General features: G+C 48.5%; 3 protein-coding genes across 6 annotated transcripts in view; 1 reads left to right on the forward strand and 2 right to left on the reverse strand.

The window, feature by feature from the left end:
* Positions 1 to 16,762, forward strand: EME1 (essential meiotic structure-specific endonuclease 1). Of its 4 annotated transcripts, none has more exons than XM_064367521.1 (14): positions 1 to 313; positions 900 to 1,012; positions 1,751 to 1,837; positions 2,579 to 4,942; positions 5,545 to 6,530; positions 8,700 to 9,122; positions 11,012 to 11,810; positions 11,893 to 12,023; positions 13,836 to 13,922; positions 14,015 to 14,136; positions 14,331 to 14,448; positions 14,678 to 14,793; positions 15,523 to 15,712; positions 15,973 to 16,762. In XM_064367521.1, exons 7-14 carry the CDS (start codon positions 11,036 to 11,038, stop codon positions 16,147 to 16,149), a joined length of 1,716 nt encoding a protein of 571 aa, XP_064223591.1. In that variant the 5' UTR covers positions 1 to 313; positions 900 to 1,012; positions 1,751 to 1,837; positions 2,579 to 4,942; positions 5,545 to 6,530; positions 8,700 to 9,122; positions 11,012 to 11,035; the 3' UTR covers positions 16,150 to 16,762. The 4 variants fall into 4 exon arrangements, with proteins under 4 accessions (XP_064223591.1, XP_012318931.2, XP_064223593.1 ...); XM_012463508.3 differs by having other exon boundaries at positions 11,893 to 12,020; XM_064367523.1 differs by having other exon boundaries at positions 11,012 to 11,336.
* MRPL27 (mitochondrial ribosomal protein L27) lies at positions 3,759 to 9,067 on the reverse strand. The gene is made up of 4 exons (XM_012463511.3): positions 8,976 to 9,067; positions 6,323 to 6,454; positions 5,899 to 5,966; positions 3,759 to 4,170 (listed from the first exon to the last, which is right to left on the reverse strand). The coding sequence occupies exons 1-4, from the start codon at positions 9,013 to 9,015 to the stop codon at positions 3,964 to 3,966; spliced, it is 447 nt and encodes a 148-aa protein (XP_012318934.1). The 5' UTR covers positions 9,016 to 9,067; the 3' UTR covers positions 3,759 to 3,963.
* The window catches only part of LRRC59 (leucine rich repeat containing 59), a 15,937-nt gene continuing 11,585 nt past the window's right edge, over positions 16,415 to 20,766 (reverse strand). The window contains exons 6-7 of the mRNA XM_012463510.2: positions 19,976 to 20,149; positions 16,415 to 18,413 (exon numbers count right to left, since the gene is read on the reverse strand). Coding sequence (XP_012318933.1) covers positions 18,166 to 18,413; positions 19,976 to 20,149 — 422 coding nt within the window. The 3' untranslated portion in view covers positions 16,415 to 18,165. The remainder of the gene's footprint in view (positions 18,414 to 19,975; positions 20,150 to 20,766) is intronic.

Raw genomic sequence — 20,766 nt, forward strand, 5'->3', positions numbered from 1 at the left:
CTGTCAGGTTCAGCAGAAGCAGGGCCTGTTCCCTGCAACTCCTGCTCAGAAGGTTGTAGCAGGACCCTCATAGCTGCCAGGTCTGCAGAGGCAGGAGAGCCTGGAAAGCTGATCACAGATGCCCCTGCTCTGAATGGAGTTCCTCCGGACCAGGGTTCCCAGGGAGGGGTGTGGCACCTTGGAGAGGGTCAGCCCTGTGGCCCTGCTGGCTGCCCTCCAGGCCAATGCCCTTTCTTGGCATCCCCTGTCACTGCTTCTCCGTGTGCAGAAATCACCATGGACAACAGCCTCCTAGCCATAGTCGTGGCCACCGGTGAGTACCTGCTGCCATTCCAAGTCCTAAGGGTGGGGCAGAGGCACCCTTGACCCCTCACCATAGGCAAAGCCCAGCTTCTTCATCTATAGGGTCACCTCAAGCAACAGCCCTCCCCAGCCAAGACTTGAAATATGCTGTGCATGGCTGGTCCGGTCCCTTCCCTGTGCCAGGTCCTATGATGCCACAGTCTTTGATATGAGAGGGGCTGGGCACCAGGGGCTGTTGAGTTGGGCTCTTGGGTCCTCTCCTGCCTCCTCAGATCCACTGTTTCTCAGGGTATTTGCTCCATCCCCTCCCTTTATCTCTCTGTAAATGTTCCCTTACACACATCACCCCCTGGGCTGAAGACAGGGAAGGGACAGGGCTACTCTGCTCCCCCTCACAAATCTGCCCCAAGGACTTGATGCTATAGCAAACAGGGAGCTGCCTGCACCACAGTTTGCCTTACTTGTCAAGCTGGTATCAGTCCCAGACAGGTCATTCCTACACCAGCTCCTGGAGCAAATTCCAATCTGGTGAGGAGATGGGCCCATGTGTGCTGGGTCCAGGCTGCCCGCTGACGGTGCCTCTTGCGGGAGGGCAGCCTCATCCACAGTGTTCATCATGGCCATCCTGCTGCTGCTACTGCACCGGCATGAGCCCCAGTGCTGCCAGGTCCTCTGCACCTGCCACTTCTTCCGGAGTCCCAGCCAACACGTAAGCACCCTGACCCACCAACCCCTTGCCTTCGTGCCCCCCACCCCCGACCCAAATCCTGACAAAAGAGCACCTGTGCTCTGGCCAAGGAGAAACAATTATTCAGTATGGAAAGGGCCTTTGGAATCCCTTCTCTGCAGCATCCAGTCTGAGTTCCCTTTGAGTCAGGGGAGCAGTGTGGAAAGGGTTAATAAGATCCAGGCCCCTCCCTGACCATTGTTAACCGTGACTCAGTGCAAGGAGCTGTTCCCTGAGACAAGGTCTTTTCTCAGCTCCCAAGGGAAAGTGCAGAGCCACGGCTTCTGTGGGAGGGGGTAAGTGGCAACCACAGCACTGTCAGTCCTCTCCCCAGGGACAGGGTGCCATATGGCATCCTGTATAGAAAGCAAACAAAATCTTCTGAGCTGTAGCCCCCCCAGGCTCTGACACCATCCCCCCACTCTGGGCACCAGGCAGGAGGGGTAGGGACAGGAAGAGGTTTTTCTCTGACTCTCCTGCCAAAGGTCATCAGAGCTGGCTACAAGACAGTAACAGAATGAGCTAGTGCCCAGAACGGAGTGTAACCTCTACACCCCAGTGCATTTCAGAAATGCACAGGGTCTGAGCTTTGTGCCTTGGCCCAGGTGGACAGGATGAAGGGGATGGAGAAAGGGGCATGGAGGAAAAGAAAGGGTTTGGAATCTGCTGTCTTGCACACTGACCATGAGCTTCACCCTGAGTTGTGCTTCATGATCCCAGGACTGCCCACCTCCCTACTTCAGCACCATGGGACACCACACTGAGGTCCAGCCAGTGGAAAGGAGCCAAGAGTTCCAGGGGATACAGGTGAGGGAGGAGCCCCGGGCCTGTCACCCAGGACGGGGGAAGTGCGTGCTGGGGTTCTGAAGCCAGGCGAGGGACGTAGTGTGGTTGAGGGGACTAAGAACAATGCAGGGGAGGGAGGGATGGGATGAAGACTGGAGAGGCTTTTTGGAGAAGACGGAGGAATATAGTGCGCCTGAACTTGAGCTTGCTCTGGGGAAGAGGATCCAGACCGAAGCTGGGTAATACTAGCACATGCCTCCCTGGCTCCCTTGACTTTTCTTGGTCACAGGGCCACACCCACGGGGGTGAGGTATTCTGTGTGGGGCTGCTCAGGAGCCACCAGCTGCCCCTGTGGCAGCCAGCTCGTCTGCCCAGCTATGAGAGTGTTCGAAAGGACTGGCAGCAGCATATTCACCAGTTGATTGCACAGCGCTTCGGGCTCTGGGCCTGCAGAGAGGTGAATGTCCAGCCTTCTCAGCCCTGGAGTGCGCATTTTAACACACAATACCCAATTAGAGGCCCTGGGGTCAAGAAGAGGGCCACTAGTGGAGAACCCAAGGATATGGCTGGAGGCCCCAGTTCACCTTTGTGTAGATGGTACAGGCCCCAGCCCTGGGAGGCCTAACTAGAGGGGTTTCCATGGAGCCAACATCTCCAGCACCCACCGGGAGATGCAGAAAGCAACAGTCCAAAGAAAGGGTGTTGCTTATATGCGGGGAGGGCAAGCAAGTGGCTAATGCCTTTGCTCTCCCATCTCTCCAGCTGCCACCAAGCTATGAGGAAGCCATAAGGTCATGGCCTGCACCAGCGCCCAGCTGTGGCTCTACTTGGCCATCCCAGGAAGCATCCACCTGCTCTGCTCAGGGAAGCACCACAGTGTAGGAGGGAGCAACCACCTCTGTCCTGCCCTTGCCCTTTCTCCAGGGGACTGGAAGGGAGAGCACTGGGCCTGTGGACAGCCTCATCAACCTCCCTTACCTAAAGACTACCCCAGCTGGGCCTTGGTACATGATGTCCCCACACAGGGTGCCAAAGTAAACCCCACAAATCCCAGGTCTCCTCTGCCAAGGATCTACAGGAGGTGGGCAATCCAGGGTCATGTCCTGGGAAAACAAGATGACATGTTCAAGACAGAACTCCAGAACTGGGAGGCTTCTCTGACCTCCAGCCCTGGAGTGCCTGCCTTCAGGGCAGAGTCGAGTCCCTGAAAGGAAGCCACTGGATCCACAAGCCCCACTCTGGGGCTGTAGCCAATACCAACTACCTCCAACAGCCAGGAATGACCATCTAAAAATGAGATTTTATTCCTGGCCCCAGCCCACTCTAAGTCCTCACCAAGTATTCCTGAAGCCAGATTCTTTATCGTTTGAGATAAACCAAGAACTAGAAAAGAACGTGGGCTTGGTACACCTAGCTCTTCAAGTGAGCAGGAAGAAGCCATTTGTTACCTACTCTGTCCTGCCACTGGAAGGATGTTGGTAGTCCAGGGCAGATGGGGCCTGACGGGGCCTCTCAGAAGCATCTCCTGCCATCCCACAAGCTCTCTCTCTGCCCTGGACCTGGAGGGGCAGAGTCTTCCCTGTGGCCATCTCTGGGGTTGCAGCCCCAACTCCCTTTGCATGTGACTACAGGAGAAGAGCCCGACTGTGCAGCTTCCTTTACTGGCTGCCCCCACTCCTCTTCCCAGGGCCAGCCCCTGGTCTTTCCTGGGATCTAGGAGGGGACGCAGCAATGACACCCTCAAGCACAAGCTCCCCTCCTTCCCCTCTGGAGGACAGTGCCAAAGCAAGCCCCCTCCTGCAAAGTGCCCCCTTCTCATTTCCTCACTCAGATATGCGCTTTCCTGCTTTGAGGCTCCCCACTGGTGTGCACTAGAGAACCCGGGTAAAGACCAACAAATCACCAGGCAGTTCCATCCAGGTGTGTCCCTGAATAGCATACGTTCATGACTCTGGTTCACTTTATTTTTGGCCCCAGGTCAGGTCTCCCAAAGGGTTTCCCAGCAGTCACTTCAGAGTCTCCTGCAGTCACCATCAAGCAGACATCTTCCTCAGGAGGCCGTGTCATCGCCCCAATCCTTGACTTCTGGTATCACCATCTCCTGTCAGCTGGGCTCCAGTCTCTGTCCAATGACCTCAAACAGGACTTCAAAGCATAGCTACCAGTTTGAAGGTGCCTTCAGGCTTGGTAGGAACCACGTGGACAAAAGTCTTGTAGAGCACAGCACCCTTGGGCAGCCTGGTGATGAGATCCACAGCCTCCGTGTTTCTGGGATGAGGCACGTAGACATCCTTAGTGTAGTGGACTATCCCCTCTTCCAGGGCATATAGACATTTATTCTTCCCAAGACCCACCTGCAACACACAGAGCTGGTCAGCTGGTCAGCAAGGTGGTCTGTCCCAGGGTTTTGGGACATAGTTCTCACACAGAGTCAAGCCCTGGGGCCAAAGAGAGGGATCAGAGAGCTCCATCTCAGGTTCCCTTTCCCACTGGCTGGCACTTTCATACCTTCTGCTTCTTTACTGACTCATAACAAAGGAGGGAAAAGAAAGCTCCAACAGCCAACATGGGTCACTGCTCAGTCCCAGGAGGGCTGTTACCTGGAGCCATGTCTATGCAGCTGGTCAGAAGCCACACTGGACAGATCCTAAAACCCAGGAAGATACCCTAAATCTTCATTTAGACTTAAAAAACACTAGAACTGTCATATTAAAACACTAGTTTGATGTAAATTTTCATCTAGATAGTAATTTATCAAGTTTAGGCTCTATGGAAAATACAGACCAAAGCTATATATGGTTAATGCATATGCTAATAATCACACTATTGCATCAGCTAATAACCCATGCAATGAAGTCATTTAATTCTCACCTTGTGAAAGAGGTATTATTTCCAACATCATTTTGCAGATGAGAAATATGAAGCAGAGAGGTTAAACTGTGTTGTATATACAGTTTTTAACTATATCTTTTAGCTTTTTCTTTAGAACTTCAGGCTGGATGTGTAGCAAATTTTACCCAGGTAGTCCAGCACTATTGTCTGTCTCTCTGATTAAAAGAATGGGCTCTGGAGCCAGGATGGCTGGTTCAAATCCCAGCACTGCTACTTACTCCTGTGTGGTCTTAGGTAAGTTACTTCACTGTGCCTTTATTTTTTCATATGTCAAATGGGGATAATATTAATTACTTTACAGGGTCATTTTGAGGATTAATGGTCAACAATCATAAAGGGCTTAAAATAGTGTCTAGCTCAAAATATGTTAGCTTTGATTGTTGTTGACATAGCTACAAATCTAGTATCTTAAGTTTTAAAAGGCAAAGCTACTACATATATAATCAATTCACATATATAAATTAGCATCTCTGAAATAAATACAGGTTACTATCAGACTTTTTGTACCTACTAATATTATCCAAAAAGGAGCAGGAGAGGGGAAACTGTTTACAAAAGAAACTAATATTTAAAACAATGTGACAAGTTCAGTATTGTTCTGTCTCTGTAACAAAGAACTGTCCTGCCCCATAAAAATCATGCCAACTTGCTGAAACTGAAACCCCTACCTGGTATGGACCTAATTTCTGGCACACCAAATTCTATTTCATTAAATTTAAGCTATCTTTCAAACTTCTACAAGTAAGTTTATGCAAAGGAAGAATTCTTAGACATAATGAAAAAATAACAAATTGAAATTAGTTTCCCAAGACTAAAAAAATGTTTTAAATCACCAGGTATCTTGTCCTCCAAGAACTGAGGGTTAGAAAGGAGAACCAAGAATACCAGGCCAATGCGATACCAAGGCAAAACACAGAGATCTGGGAGTTAAGCAGACCTGGTGCAAATCCCAGCAGCCACTTGCTCCTCCCACCCCTGCTAAGTCTCTGGCATTTCACCTGTAAAATGGGGACAATACCTACCTCACAGGGATGTGGTAAGGAAGAAATGAGATCATGCAGGCATGGGAATCTGCACAATGCTTGCCATTTGGTAAGCATCCAGTATATTCAACTGTTATTACCATGCTTAGGGGCAAGAAGAGGTCATCCTCAAAAAAGAAAAAGGGGGGCAGCAACAGAGCAACTCACATGGGCACCTGGGTGCCAGCGGAAATGGCGCTGTGTTCCAAGGATGTTCCCAGCATGAACATAGTGTCCTAGAAGAGAAGCCCACAGTGATTGGGGCAGCGTAGCAAACTACCAAGAAAACATAATGGCCCAAAGGCTGCACACCAACCTCCAAGCCTGCCCCTGGACAAAAACAACTCCCAGACAGTCCAACACAGGCAGTGCAGGATCTGCCACCCAGCAGCTCTTATCTCTAATCACATGGCTGTGACTCACATCCACCCACCCAATGACCTTTCCTCAGATCTTATCTGTTCCTTTAATCTGCTGCCAATTATGATGGTGAAGAAGAACAGGGCCAGGCATGTTCAGGGTTTTTTCTGCTCTCCCAAGGAACACCAGGACAAGGTGCAGCTGGGAAGGGGAAGCCAAGGCACGTCCTCACCTTCCATTTTCTTAATGCCTAGGCGTCTGCCTGATGACTTTCCACCGAGGTTTTTGGAGCTACCACCCGTCTTCTTGGAAGCATATCTGACAGCAAGAGCTGTAGCCGGAGGAGGGCTCAGCAAGGATGTAACTGCAGAGAAAACAGAAACATTATTCAGACAGACAGGCTCAAACTCTTTCTGCCTCAATGGGCCACTTGCTGAGAGGTGAGAGGCAGTGGGGAGATGAGAAAGATGTGTCAGGGGAGCAGAAGTGTCACTGAGTGTGTTAAGGAATATAAGTCCTTGGCCTTCTCCTTTTGGGGGAGGTGGGGGGAGCAGTGAAACATAAATGGAAAAAAATAAACATCACGTGTTCTGGGTCCTGACACATTCAGTCTGAATGTGCTAAGGAGAAATGGACACCACAGAGCTGCCTGCTTCAGAAGCTCACTCACCCTCATGCACCCTGGGGGGGCCAGAACAGACCTGGGGAGCTCAGCACATCCAGAGAGACTTCTGCTTCAGCCTTACCGACGACTTTTTTTTTTTTAAGAGTTTCGCTCTTGTTGCCCAAGCTGGAGTGCAATGGCGCGATCTCAGCTCACTACAACCTCCGCCTCGTGGGTTCAAGCGAGTCTCCTGTCTCAGCCTCCCAAGCAGCTGTGATTATAGGCGCGTGCCAACACATCTGGCTAATTTTTTGTACTTTTAGTAGAAATGGGGTTTCACCATGTTAGTCAGGCTGGTTTCGAACTCCTGACCTCAGGTGATCCCAAAGTGCTGGGATTATAGGCATGAGCCACTATGCCCAGCCTCACACACGACTTTCTTAGCTACCCACTCATCCACTGCACATCAAATACTAGAAAACCAAAAGGGCAGCTGGTCTAAGGGTGGCTCCCACAGGGTCCTGGCCATTTCAGAAGGCTGGGCCCTTTCTTTCCAAAGTCCATCAAGTAGAGGTCCAACCATGACCCACACACTGCCCTTGTTAATCTGACCTCTTCATACTCATTCCAAAATGCTCAATGCCATTCATTTGAAAAAGTAAAATGAACTAAAATTCATATTAAGATTGTAGTCCCTTGCTGTATGACAAGCCTAGGGGTGGAAGTCCTAGCCTGCAGAGGTCTCCAGACACAGCCATGATTTAAGGTCCATGTCAGTGTCTTTAGAGAAGCCTTGTGGGTCTCTGGAGCCTGTAAGTTCAGAGGTTCCTGAAGCCTGGGTTTGTGACATTTCCATGACAAAGAGATTAGCTGGGGCAAAGGACCAGAGATAAGGATTTAGAAAGACAACAAGTTAAATGCCCAGGACCAGGATATACCTACCTCTAAACATCTATTCATTCATTCATGTACTTACTAAGCTCAGGAACTAGGTAGGCTTTTACTTTACTTATGTTATCTCATTCACAAATCTTTCATTCTACTCCCCATTCTCCTCCTCAAAGCAAATGGTGCCACCATCCAACCAGTTGCTTAGGCAGAAACCATAGTCACTGCAGATCCCTTCTCTTTGCTGACCTCACATATCCAGTTCACCAGCAAGCTCTGTGGATGCTAACTCCAAAACAGATCTCAAATTCATCCATTTTCCTCCCAGTTCACTACCACCACAAACACCTTGGCTAAATCATCTCTCCTCATAACTACTATTATAGCTTTCCATCTGATTTCCTCATTTCTACTCCTATCCCCTTTAAATTTACGTAAGAGCAATAGTTTGCTTCTCAAAACATAAAACTGGCTCAAGTCACTCTCCTGTCCCTCACTCTACACAGAGCTAACTGTCCTGTAATTCTTTTTTTTTTTTTTTTTTGAGACAAGGCTCCATTTTGTCACTCAGGCTGGAGTGCAGTGCTATGAACACAGCTCACTGCAGCCTTGACCTCCTGCCTCAGCCTCCTAAGTGTCTGAGACCACAGGCACGTGTCACCACACCCAGCTAATTTTTGTATTTTTTGTAGAGATGGGGTTTTGCCATGTTGCTCAGGCTGGTCTTGAACTCCTGGGCTCAAGCGATCCGCCCGCCTCGGCCTCCCAAAGTGCTGGAATTACAGGCATGAGCCACTGCGCGCCTTCTGTCATTCTTTAGGTCTTAAATGCTATCTCCTCAGAGGACCTTAGAGGACTTCCTTCACTTCTAAAAAAAGACACACACACACACACTTTCTTCACAGCACTTGCCAGTTTACAACTATTTTATGTGTTCATTTATTGGCTTATGCACCAGAGGGAACCGTTCGGGAGTTAAAAGGCCTACTGTCTTCACGTTTTGTGCATATTATCCGAACACCTACCTCTATATCTAGCACAAAGTAAGACCTCAATCTGTGGAATGATCAGACTTTTTCAGCCCCAGTGTGCCAATGTTACTAATGCTTCTACACAGAAAGGAACGATCCACCCAAACCCCCAACCGACAAGGAAGCCGTCCGTGCTCCTGAAGGAGGGGAAGGACAAGTGCTCCTCAAACTCCCCCACTCACGGCTTCACTCAGGATGTGTCACGTGACCAGCGACAGCCGGCCCTCAAACCTGGAGTGCCCCACAGACTTCCCCTTGCATTCGGGGTCCTCCGCAGAAATTAATGTCACCTCCTTCCCTCCCTGCTGGATCTCCACTCTGCCTCCCCTGCTCTCCCCGCTCTGACTACCACGTCCCATTACCTGCTGTCCGGATCCTCAGCGCCAGCACCGCCGACGCCATCTTTGTGTTCACCAACTTCCGGTCCCCAAAAGGTTTTACTTCCGCTATCAGCAGCTCTACTTCCGGGTCCTGCGTGGCAGTTGAAAGAGTGGCGGGAGAAGTTGCAGGTGAGTATCCCCGGTCGCGGGCCTGCAGGTTGGGCAAGGCTTTCCTCCTGAGTACCACTCTGCAGCGTCTTGGTGGCCAGGGCATCCAGGAGTCTCTGCAGCGGACCGCCAGCCTGAGAGGCGCAGAGCTTATCGGGCAGGGGCCCGCTTGTCCCACTCCCCTCATTTGCAGATGTCAGCGGAGCCCAAGCGAAGGGTCAGAGATGAGGCCCCCTCCTTAGTCATTCAACTTACTCAGCCAGCTGTGTGCCAGATACTGTACTAAGCGCGGTGGATGCATTATTTCACTTAATTCTCACCACCTTATAAAGTGGGTGCTGTTATCGTCCCTGTTTTACTAAGGAAGAAACTGAGACCTAGGCAGGTTACATGTCTCCTCCTGGGTCATACCTACAGTGTTAGTAAATGTTCAAGGAATGATTAGCTTTGCACATGACCCAGCAATTCTACTCCTAGGTATATACACGCAAGGGATTTGAAAACATACCCCCACTAAAACTTGTACATCAATGTTCATAGCAGCGTTATTCATAATAGCCAAAAAAAAAAAAAAAAATGGAAACAAATGTCTAAGTGATTAATGGATAAACAAAATAATGTAGCATATCCATACAATGGAATATTAGTCAGTGATAAAAAGCAATAAGTACTGATACAGGCTACATCATAAATAAACCTTGAAAACATTATGCTAAGTGAAAAAAGCCAGTCATGAAAGGCCACATATTGTGTGATTCTATTTATATGAAATATCCAGAATAGGCAAATGCATAGAGAGATTTATGGTTGCCAGGAGCTGGGGAGAGGGAGGAAATGGACAGTGACTGCTTAATGGGTGCAGGAATTCTTTTTGAGGTGATGAAAATAAATGATGATGGTTGCACAACATTATGAATATACTAAAAAACTTCTGAATGTACACTTTTCAAAGGACATTATGATGTGCGAATTATATGTCTTTTTATTTTATTTTTCTTTTGAAGCAGGGTCTCACTCTGTCACCCAAGCTGGAGTACAGTGGTACAATCACAGCTCACTGCAGGCTCCCACCTCATCCTGCTGAGTGTCTGAGACTGTAGATTTGAGCCACTACATCCAGCTAAGTTTTGTATTTTTTTTTTGTAGAGACGAGTTCTCACTATGTTGCCTAGGCTGATCTCCAACTCCTGGGCTCAAGTGATCCTTCTGCCTTGGCCTCCTAAAGTGCTGAGATTATAGGCATGAGCTACCATGCCCAGCCTTTATCTCAGTTTAAAAACAAAAAAACAGCTTATGACCAGGTGCGGTGGTTCACACCTGTAATCTCAGCACTTTGGGAGGTCAAGGCACGCAGATCACCTGAGGTCAGGAGTTCAAGACCAGCCTGGCCAACATGGTGAAACCCCGTCCCCACTAAAAATACAAAAATTATCCAGGCGTGGTGGCATATGCCTGTAATCCTAGCTACTCAGGAGACCGAGGCAGGAGAATCACTTGAACCTGGGAGGCAGAGGTTGCAGTGAGCTGAGATTATTCTACTGCACTCCAACCTGGGCAGCAGAGTGAGACTCCATTTCAAAAAAAAAAAAAGGTAACTTTTGACATCTCCATTTCAAATGTGGAGATCAACAAGGGGGTGGAGGTGTTAAATCTTGTTACTAGCCCCCATTAAAATTTTGTAATGGTAACTCTACTTTGTTTATACATCACCTGGAAAGAATTTGAGGAGGATTCCTGTTAGACTATCAGGAGTTAGAGTTCCAGATTGAATGTGTTGGGGCCATGTGGTATTTCTCTGTTGCTGTATTATCTATATCTTATATTTTTCTTCACAAAGCTTAGCTATGGAACACAGCTAGTGGACTGAATTGAATACTCCAGTCTGTGTTGTATGTCTCTTTTCCTTTTAGGGAATGATTTGATAGCACATACTGATGGCTCTGAAGAAGTCGTCACCCTCACTGGATTCTGGTGATAGTGACTCTGAGGAATTGCCAACATTTGCCTTTCTGAAGAAGGAACCTTCAACAAAGAGGAGACAGCCTGAAAGGGAAGAGAAGATTGTAGTGGTTGACATCTCAGATTCTGAGGCCTCCTGTCCTCCATCACCAGGCTTGAAAGATTCGCCACCTGTCCCAGACACAGCTGAAACTGTCACACAAACACAGCCAGTCAGTTTGCTAAGCAGTGGAAGTGAGGATGAAGAATCTGTTCCTCTAGCTCAGAGGCTTATATGTAAGTTTCTGACCCACAGGCAACTGAGCCCTGAGGACTCTAGCTCCCTAATTAAAAGTGTTTTGGATCATAAAAATAATGAAGGTGCGTCATGTGACTGGAAAAAGCAGCCCTTTTCAAAGATCCCCGAAGTTCCCCTCCATGATACTCCAGAGAGGAGTGCATTAGATAACAAAGACCCAATCTTAGATCCATGCCGTCAGCTTCCAGCCTCCCAGTCTACCTGCCCTGGCCAGAGCAGCAGCTTGGCAGTAACCAAAACAAATTCTGAAATCCTCCCACCCCAAAAGAAAACCAAGCAGAGTCAGAAGGTCCAGGGAAGAGGCTCACAGGGATGCCAGCAGCAGAGACAAGCAAGGCAGAAAGAAAGCACCCTGAGACGACAGGAAAGACAGAAGGCAGCACCGGTAACCAGGATGAAAGCCCAGAGGCCAGAGGAATGCTTAAAACACATCATTGTGGTGCTGGATCCAGGTCCTCGCATGTGTCTTTGTCCTTTGCTGAGTTTTCTGCTTTCTGGACCACCCACTGACAGTCCCTTTTCCATCTGTTGCAGTGCTTTTACAGATGGAAGGTGGGGGCCAGCTCCTGGGAGCACTGCAGTCCATGGAGTGCCGCTGTGTGATTGAGGCGCAGGCCGTGCCTTGCAGTGTCACTTGGAGGAGAAGGGCGGAGCCGTCTGAGGTAGCGGTTTTCCGGCTGACATTTCCTCCCCCTCCTCCCCTTACAGTTACAGGATAAATATGCTTTTATTTTAAATGATACTTATCAGTCAGGGCCCCAGCAGGAAAACAGATGGCACATTCAACTCAGGGTAATTGAAGAAAGATTGAATAAAGGGACTTTTTGCCCAAGGCATGGGCAGGGTACAAGGAAGCTACCAGGGACAGCATGGTACCTCAGGGTAACAGCACAACTCAGGGCTTTTCAACCTCAGTATTGTTGGCATTTTAGATTGGAGAACTCTTTGTTTTGGGGGCTGTCCTGTGATGTGCAAAATGTTGAGCAGCATCCCTGGCCACTGGCCACCAATATACGCCTCTCATTCATGACAATAACAAATTCTGCAGACATTGTGAGGGGTCGTTTGTGGGGAAAGATCACTCCTGGTTGAGAACCACTAGCACAGCTGTTAATATTCCTATGCCTGAAGGGATGAGGGGTGGGAGTGGTTAACAGAATCCAGGAGAGAGAAATGGAGAGAGGGCCACCTTGAGAGAAGCCATGAGCTGCCATAGAGGGGGACAGCAAACCTTAGGTGACCCCATTGGGAGGGAGCCAGGGAAAAATACCCTGACTTCACTTTCTTCCTTCCTACTAGTCCTCTTCTAGGGTTCCCCGCTGGTGACACCCAGCTGGGAGCCAGAAGACATGTGGGACCTGTGATTTTTGTAGAGATCACAGAGCAGAGTGGAGCTCGTATTTTTGGTAAAGATGGAGTTTTGCCATGTTGCCCAGGCTGTTCTTGAACTCCTGAGCTCAAGCGATCTGCCTGCCTCGGCCTCCCAAAGTGTTGGGATTACAGGTGTGAGCCACTGTGCCTGGTGCTAAGATTCTCTTTTATCTCACCAGAAGCATCTTGTATAAAAAAAGAAAATATTTTTTTTTCCTCTCTTTGATTTCTTTTTTGGATCTGATAACTTTTTCAGTAACATAGGACAGTTACCCACACTTTTTACTCTAGGGGTATTAGCAAGCCTTTATATTCATAGAGCAGCTTACCCTCTCAAGGCACTCCCACATTCTCTCTTGTGTTTCCGTCAGTCATCCTATAAGGTAGGACTTCTCCCCACATCACAGGTGGAGAAACTGGAGCTCAGAAAAGTTAAATGCCTTGTTGAGGACCACAATGGGAACGAGAACCCAGAGCTCCTCCCACCTACACTTTGCTGTAGTATGGGTCCTGCTTTTGCTTATAGGGACCCAATCAGGAAACTTTCTATAAAAGTCCTGCTCCCCAATTACCCTATAATACTATACTGCTAGAGGATTGTTGGCCTTAAGGCAGTCTTGACTTTGATTATGCCCTACCTGTGATAAAGAGGAATTGCTCTCATAGACTGATGTTTCCCTTATGATTCTTGTCTTTGTCACCAAAAAAAAAAAAAAAAAGCTATGTGATTATAAGGGCCACTCAGCTCATAGCATCGACCTTCAAAGCCAGAGTCATTTACTTGTGCTAAATCCTTTGGAAGAGTTTCCCTTCCCTCCATCCCCCTATTCAAAATGTACAGAACAAATTGGCAATTACTTCCCAGCCCCTTTCAACTTGCTATGTCCCTTTTTTACTCGCTGTCTCTGAGATGCAGGGCACCAGGACTGAACAATTGAGGGCTGGGAGGGACTGCATCATTGTTTCTTGCCACGGTGACTTCATTCCAGAAGAAAGGGATAATGCACAGGGGTGGGAGTTAGTTCATTCACCTGGAAGCCCTGGGCCACTCTCACAGGTGCTCAATACCTGCTGACCTCCCTCCCTGTGCTGTGCTTCTGGGGCAGGACGGAGAGGACTGGCTGGAGGAGCAAATAGTCCTGGTGTTGCTCCGGGCAGAGGCATTTGTGTCCATGATCTACAACGGAAAGCAGGTGGGCAGAGCCAGAGGGTGGGAGGACATGGAACAGAGGGCCGACTCCTATTAGGAAGCAAGAATTAATGCAGTTTCTGCCCCTTCATGCAGGGAAGCCTGGACAGCACTAGAAAAGAGAAGGAAACATTTCAGGGCTTTGTAACTGATATCACAGCAAGGACAGCAGGGAAAACTCTGTCACTGGTGATTGTGGATCAAGAGAAATGCTTCAGGTTTGAATTTGCCCTGATGATTTCATGTTCAAAGGGGCAGCTCTTGGGCCAAGAGGGGTGAGTTTATTCATCACAGATTCTGCAAGGTAGCCCATAGCTAACAAGCCCAGCAGGATGCTCTGGGCTAGTCTTCTTGCACATCTGCCCGAGCTCAGCCTGGAGCCGCTGTCCTTTGATTTCCTCCCCTGCACCAGTGCTCAGAATCCTCCGAGAAGAGGGAAACAGGGAACAAATAAACAGACGAAGGAGAAGCAGCAGAGACAACCAGAGGCCAGCACAGGGTCCATGGTATCCAGGGTAGAAGTGGAAGAGGTAAGAACATCCTGTTGCCTGAATCGGGCTGGGTACTCACTGGTCACCTAAGGAGATTTGCTACCGATAGAGAACAAAATGCCTGCTGCATACTGCTTTCTGCCCTGGCACTGAGTAGGAGAGAAGGTGCCAAACAGGGAGCCAAGGGGCTAGGGTATAGCTTCAGTGGATAATGACTTACAGCTAGTCCCTCCACCCTTCCAGTCCATCGTTGCTTTTGGGTTTCTAGGCATTGGTGGATCTGCAGCTACACATGGAAGTCCAGGCTCAAATTGTGCAGAGCTGGAAAGAGCTGGCTGACTTCGCATGTGCATTCACAAAGGCTGTGGCTGAGACACCCTTCAAGTGAGCACCCCCAGCAAGTCCAACCTCCATGCCGGGCCTTGTCTTTTACCATGGCTCTTGCAGTCAAAGCAAATGTCCCTTTCTCCTCATCTCTGCAGTCAGTCCATTTTCTCTCAAGCTTGAGGCAGAAGGAGCTGACCTCATGCTGGGGATTCTTGGGAAGAATCCTCAAGCCCAGCCCCTTTTCAGATATTCTCCTTTCACTTATGTGTAAGCGTTCTCTTCTGCAGTTTGATATCATAGGCCAGGTTACCATAGGCCAAGTAACCAGGATTAATTACAGGTCAGATCACAATGTTATAAGCACTAGGAAAGCAAATTTTTAGCCTACTTAGTTCAAGGAGTGTTCATTGTCTGAATTTAAAATGAGTAAATGACCTCAGAGACAATCCCATCCAAGTCCCTTATTTTATACTTGAGGGAACTGAGGCCTGAAAAGATTGACTTGTCTAAGCTCCTAGCAGTTAGAACCAGAAATAGTCTCCAGATTGCCAAATATTAAAAGAATCTGGTACCTCTTCTACTAAAATGGACTAGATATAGTTTTTTAAGGAAATCAGCAACTGGCACTATACCTGGGAACAAAGTGAGCAAATTGTCAAAGGCACAAATAGGCCAGCTGTAACATGGCGCCCACCTCTTCCAAGGTCAGTTTTTCAGTTCCTACTTGAGGGAACAGGTGTAGGAGAGTAATGAGCAACTTACAGCTCTCCAACTGTGCTGTTGCAGGAAGCTCCGAGATGAAACTACCTTCTCCTTCTGTGTGGAGAGTGACTGGGCTGGAGGGGTGAAGGTAGACCGTGCTGGCAGGGGACTCTCACTGGTCTGGAGGAGACAGATTCAGCAGCTGAACCGAGTCAGCCTGGAAATGGCCAGTGCAGTTGTGGATGCCTATCCCTCCCCGCAGCTTCTGGTACAGGTATGCCGCTCCAGGGCTCTGGGGTCACTGCCCATTGCTGGTGGGCTCCGTGGGCCCCCAGATTTCCTTGGACAACTGTTGAGGGCCCATGAAGGCCTCACAGGTCAGCAGCGCAGGTCTGCTAAGATCAGAGTTGTTAACACTGACTCAGGGAGGGAGGACAGGTTTCATGCCCCAAGCCAAGTGTAGCACCCTCCATGCTCGTGGAGAAGGGATCACCATGGACAGTATCATATTAAGAGGCCATCTACCACTTCCAGGCTTATCGGCAGTGTTTTTCGGAGCAAGAACGTCAGAATCTGCTTGCAGACATACAGGTGCGCCGTGGAGAAGGTGTGACATCCACCTCTCGCCGTGTTGGACCAGAGCTATCCAGGCGTATCTACCTTCAGATGACTGCTTTACAGCCAGATCTCTCTTTAGATAGTGCTGACTGATTCTAGCCTTCAGGGATGAGGATGAAAAGCTGGAGACTTCCACCTCCCCAACCTCAGAGCCTGACTGCAGTGAGGAGACTGGCAGCACCTGGAGCACAAGCCTAGGTGAGGCCCAGTCTCTCCGCCCATCAGCTGGGGCAGAGACTGAAATACTGCCACCTACCTTCGGCATTTAATGTTCCTCTCCTGGCAAAAATTAACTGCCACAGACAAACCACCCCCACTCCTACCCAGCCAGCCCTCAAAATACAAAGGAACAAAGACAGGCCACTCAGACACGTATTTAATAACTGTAGAAATCCAAAAGAATTAGCATCAAATCTCGAAGTCGTGAGTGAAGCTGCGGATTGGCTTGACTGGGCTCAGCCACTGAGCTGCCTCAACCGGCCAAGGAACAGGATATAACTATGCGGACTTCTATGTTGTCTTAATCTCATTGTATGTATTACATATTTAGTTTCAATAAAGCATTTGTACCAATGGCTCTGGAGCTCGAAGGAAGACTAAAGGAATGTGTAGTGATTCTGAGTATGGTGTAGACCTATGCAGCAGAGCTATGGGGGAGAAGATTAACAAAGTCCTTTCTTCCAGTACCAAGACGGTCATGAGTGGCAGTCCCATCCAAACAGGTCACTAGGGCTAGAAGGCTGGACCCTGCCCTCTCTGTCTCTGAACTATGACGGCTTCTTGCTCCCTCCAGGGAGTCGAGGAGCTCGCAACTGGGAGTTTTCAGTGAATGAGCACCATGACACAGTCATTGCTGATCCCTCCATCTAGCTGTTGTGAAAAGATGAAGCAAAGGAGGCAAGAAAATGCTTAATCTAGCAGACGAGAATGGACAGTGCGATCCTTGTTTGTGCTAGTCACTGGGTGATGCACCACGTTTCAGCTCCATGATGCTACTTGTTTCCCTTCATTTCCTCTGTTTCCATTTATTCCCTTCATTTATGGTCTAGAATCAAACAATCCTAAACCTCAGTGTCTTATGAAGCTGACACTTCAAAACCTGCAAAAGCAGGATGCCTTTGAGGTATTTAGTCACACCAAGTACAACTAGAGCTGTCATAGACAGTGTAGGTGTGCAGAGATCCACCTCCTTGCTTACTGGCAATTAGGGAGTTAATGCTCTAAAATTGAAGCAAGGAGCCTGGACTGTTGCCATTTTATGGAAACCACATATGTTAGGCAGGACTCCACAGGAGCTGCCCAAGACCTGATGATGGCAAGAGATTTCTATGTCTGAGTCATGAAATCTGTCTACTATGAAAGATGCTATGCTCCGCCTGAGAAATAATTCTGGTGTGAGTTCTAGTCTCTCAGGACATTACAAGGGAGGGAAAATTATGTAAAGGAAAGAAAGAATGTCAGAATGGGAATCCAGTTTTGCCTCAAACTAGCTGGGAGACTAGGCAAGTCATGGAAGGCCTCAGGTTTCTCTGCCTGCAAGTATGTTACATTGAACTGGATGCCCATGAAGTACCTTTCACAGCCAGAGATTTTGTATGGCTGCTAAAATGCTTACATCTCTGAGGTCCTAAAGAAAACAGGAATACCCCTCCCTACCATTTAGACTGGATTTACTGGGTGTGGTGTTCTAGTCCCCAAAAACTTCTGATCTGCCCTGATTGCCCAGGGAGGAATGAAAGAAAGGGTTTGTGACATACAAAAGTATAAATGTAGTGACAGCTGACCATTTAGTAGAAACGAGCCTTGCCTTTACACAGCTTTGTAAAACAACTAGAAAAGGCTATGTTTTCTCTCTCCCCACCCCCAAGCCTACTCCTTTAGGCATGCAGGTAACTGCCCCCCCCACACCTCCCATTTCTCCTCATTCCACCAGGGAACCCTGACTAAGGAATGAAGAAGTCCTACAAAGAGGAGGTCTCATGTACCAATCTGCAGCCATTTGATGATGGCAGGTAGGTCTGATGCTAAAAAGAGGTTGTGTCCAGCAGAACCCAATTCCATAGGAATCCAAGCTCCAAGGTTGGGAGGCAGCAGGTGCTGGGGACAAGCTCACTGCTGAGAGTCGGTCTGGAGGACCCACTGGAGGATCTCATGGCGGCGTAGACCCTGGACCGCATTGTCATAGATGGTGTTCACACTGGTGCAGAGGGGCTGCTGCTGCAGCTCTGTCACCCGACAAGCAACCAGCCCTCCCGCCACACAAAATAGCAACAGCAGCAGCAGCAGCTTCAGCACAGCCCAGGAACGAGTGTGCTTCCGGGGTGGTGGCTTGCGGGGACGGGAGCCGGACTTAGATTCTGGAGGAACAGTCACAGTAGACAAAACAAGTTCAGTCAGTTAGACCTGCTCTATGCCAATCTCTTAGTCTCCTCCATGCAGATCTACCTACACCTCTTTCGCAAGCAAAAACTCCCCAGGCCCTGAAGAGAAAAAATGTCTCCAGAGACCGAAACAGAAACACCTTTTCCCCTGGCTCTCGAGGGGGTACATTTGAAACTGGGACTCATTCGGCATGTCTCATGTCGCTCACAGCCCCCAGGGTCCTAAGTTCTTGGTAACACGGTGATCCATGCCCCTTGGGATCACAGAGGGAGGGGCTTATCAGGAGGCATCCAGCACTGACAGAGTGCTGTCCACTTGAGGAAACAGGGTCAGGATTTATCATTATTATGATATACTGTGTATATAAAAAGAAAGCCCAAAAGGTAATACACCATATTGTAAGCAGTGACGACTGCTAGGAATGGGGGAGTACAGGTGATTGCCATTTCTGATATACGTATCTATATAGATAACTTTTCTAAATTCTTTGCAATGAACATATATTACATTTTTAATTAGAAAAAAATTGGTTTTGAGATTTTTAGACGAAATTTTAAAAAACTCAACTGAACATCCACAATGCCAGGAACTGCATGATCCTGTTTCCTCATTTAATCCTTATTACTACCCTGTAAGTAGGTATGATCTTCATTTTCAACAAGGAAATTAAAAACCAGTTAGATCAGGAGGATGGAGGCCTGTGGCCCTGTCCTGCTCCAGACAAGGGTGAGCAGGGGCAGGGCCACAGGCCTCCACTCTCTGTGCAGAGCTCCTTCCCTCACCTGCCTCTCCCTTAGGGGTCCCTTTTCACCCAGAGGTCATCCGATCCTCCGCAGCACATGGAGCCATGTTACTAATGAAATTCAACTACACATATTCAGGTAAAACACAAAAATGTGTTTTCTGTACAATGTGGCTCCTTGAATGCAGGCCAAATGATTCCTTCAGTGTTCAAGCAGAGAGGGGTCTCACTCTTGCCCAGGCTGGTCTTGAATGGTCCTCCTGCTTTAACCTCCCAAGTAGCTGGAACCACAGCTGTGTGCCACTACACTTGGCTAATTTTTAAAAAATGTATGTAGAGACAGGGTCTCTCTATGTTGCCCAGGCTGGTCTTGAACTCTTGGGTGCAAGTGAGTTCACCTTAGCCTCCCAAAACACTGGGATTAAAGGCCTGAGCCATGGAACCTGGCTGTGAGGGACTTTTAAGAGTAAACTTAACCATTTGTGATCTTTGCATATCTCAATGATTTTAGAACCTCACCTCTACAAAAAGTAAGACTCTATTCCAGGAATGCTCCAAGACACATCTGACCAAAACAGAAGTATGTGGGCACTAGGGAAACAAACCAGCTGGACACTAGCTCCCTATAGGAGAGTCCCCCATTCCCTGTAACCAAACCCTCCCATCCACTCCCAGGCTTTAGTGTAATTTATCTGACTAAGGTGTGCAGGGCTGCTCACTCAGTCGTCTATGCCCGGAAACATGAGTGTCTCCACCGCACCCCTGCTGGAACCTTATGACAGGCAGCAAACTTACTTGGGGCCTGATTTGCTTCCTTCTTAGGTTTCTTCTCCTGCTCCCGCTTGGCTGCTTTGAGGGCGTCGTACTCCTTTCTCCGGCGCTCCTTCTCTTCCGCCTTCTCCCGCTTCCGCAGTTCCCGCTCCTGGGCTTCCTTAGCTCGCTGCTTGGCCTCGCGCTTCTTCTCTGCCTCTACAACAAAACACACCAACACTTGACTTCTCTACCACAAACACTCCAGCAGTTTGCTTTCCCAAGTGATTAAAAGTATAGATTCTGCCACCTTTACCCTGGTGCCATGGATCACATAAGAAATATTCAAAGGAAACAGCCATCTTTTTGCTCCTGGAAGTAGCCCTCCCTAAAAGAAGCTGCTCTCAGGGTTTGCTGAATGGATTCTGATTACGAGGTTCCTATCCTCAAGCAGCAGAGAAATTAGGGTAAAATAACAAGGAGGACCTAAGCAAGGCATGGAGGATAAGTGGTGCTCCTCTAGAATTAGGTACTAACTCAGAACTCAGATAGCAACTGATAGCCTTCTAGAACTCAGCTATGAAGAGGAAAAAACATGGCAGTTTTCTATGGGACTCCTATCTTCCCAAGCTTCAGAAATAAATGTGGCATGGGGGGACAGTGAGAAGAGAAAATGAACACTCAAGTTTAGGGTTAGAAACAATGAGGCCGGGAGCAGTAGCTCATGCCTATAACCCTAGCACTTTGGGAGGTGAAGTTGGGAGTATCACTTGAGGCCAGGAGTTCCAGACTAGCCTGGGCAACATAGCAAGACTGTCTCTACAGAAAATGAAAAA

Source organism: Aotus nancymaae, unplaced genomic scaffold (genome assembly GCF_030222135.1).
Source record: "Aotus nancymaae isolate 86718 unplaced genomic scaffold, 86718_ANA_hifiasm-v0.15.2.pri h1tg000072l, whole genome shotgun sequence".
Lineage (NCBI taxonomy): Eukaryota > Metazoa > Chordata > Mammalia > Primates > Aotidae > Aotus > Aotus nancymaae.

What these genes read in the sequence shown, in the direction of transcription:
- MRPL27 (XM_012463511.3), bottom strand. Translation starts at nt 9,015, where the DNA reads ATGGCGTCGGCGGTGCTGGCGCTGAGGATCCGGACAGCAG. An exon ending in AGGCATTAAGAAAATGGAAG is followed by an intron (nt 5,967 to 6,322) that starts GTGAGGACGTGC and finishes CTTCTCTTCTAG; the next exon opens with GACACTATGTTCATGCTGGG. An exon ending in GCTGGCACCCAGGTGCCCAT is followed by an intron (nt 4,171 to 5,898) that starts GTGAGTTGCTCT and finishes TGTGTGTTGCAG; the next exon opens with GTGGGTCTTGGGAAGAATAA.
- EME1 (XM_064367521.1), top strand. Translation starts at nt 11,036, where the DNA reads ATGGCTCTGAAGAAGTCGTCACCCTCACTGGATTCTGGTGATAGTGAC. An exon ending in GGGCGGAGCCGTCTGAGGTA is followed by an intron (nt 12,024 to 13,835) that starts GCGGTTTTCCGG and finishes CTTCTGGGGCAG; the next exon opens with GACGGAGAGGACTGGCTGGA. An exon ending in GATCAAGAGAAATGCTTCAG is followed by an intron (nt 14,137 to 14,330) that starts GTTTGAATTTGC and finishes CCCCTGCACCAG; the next exon opens with TGCTCAGAATCCTCCGAGAA.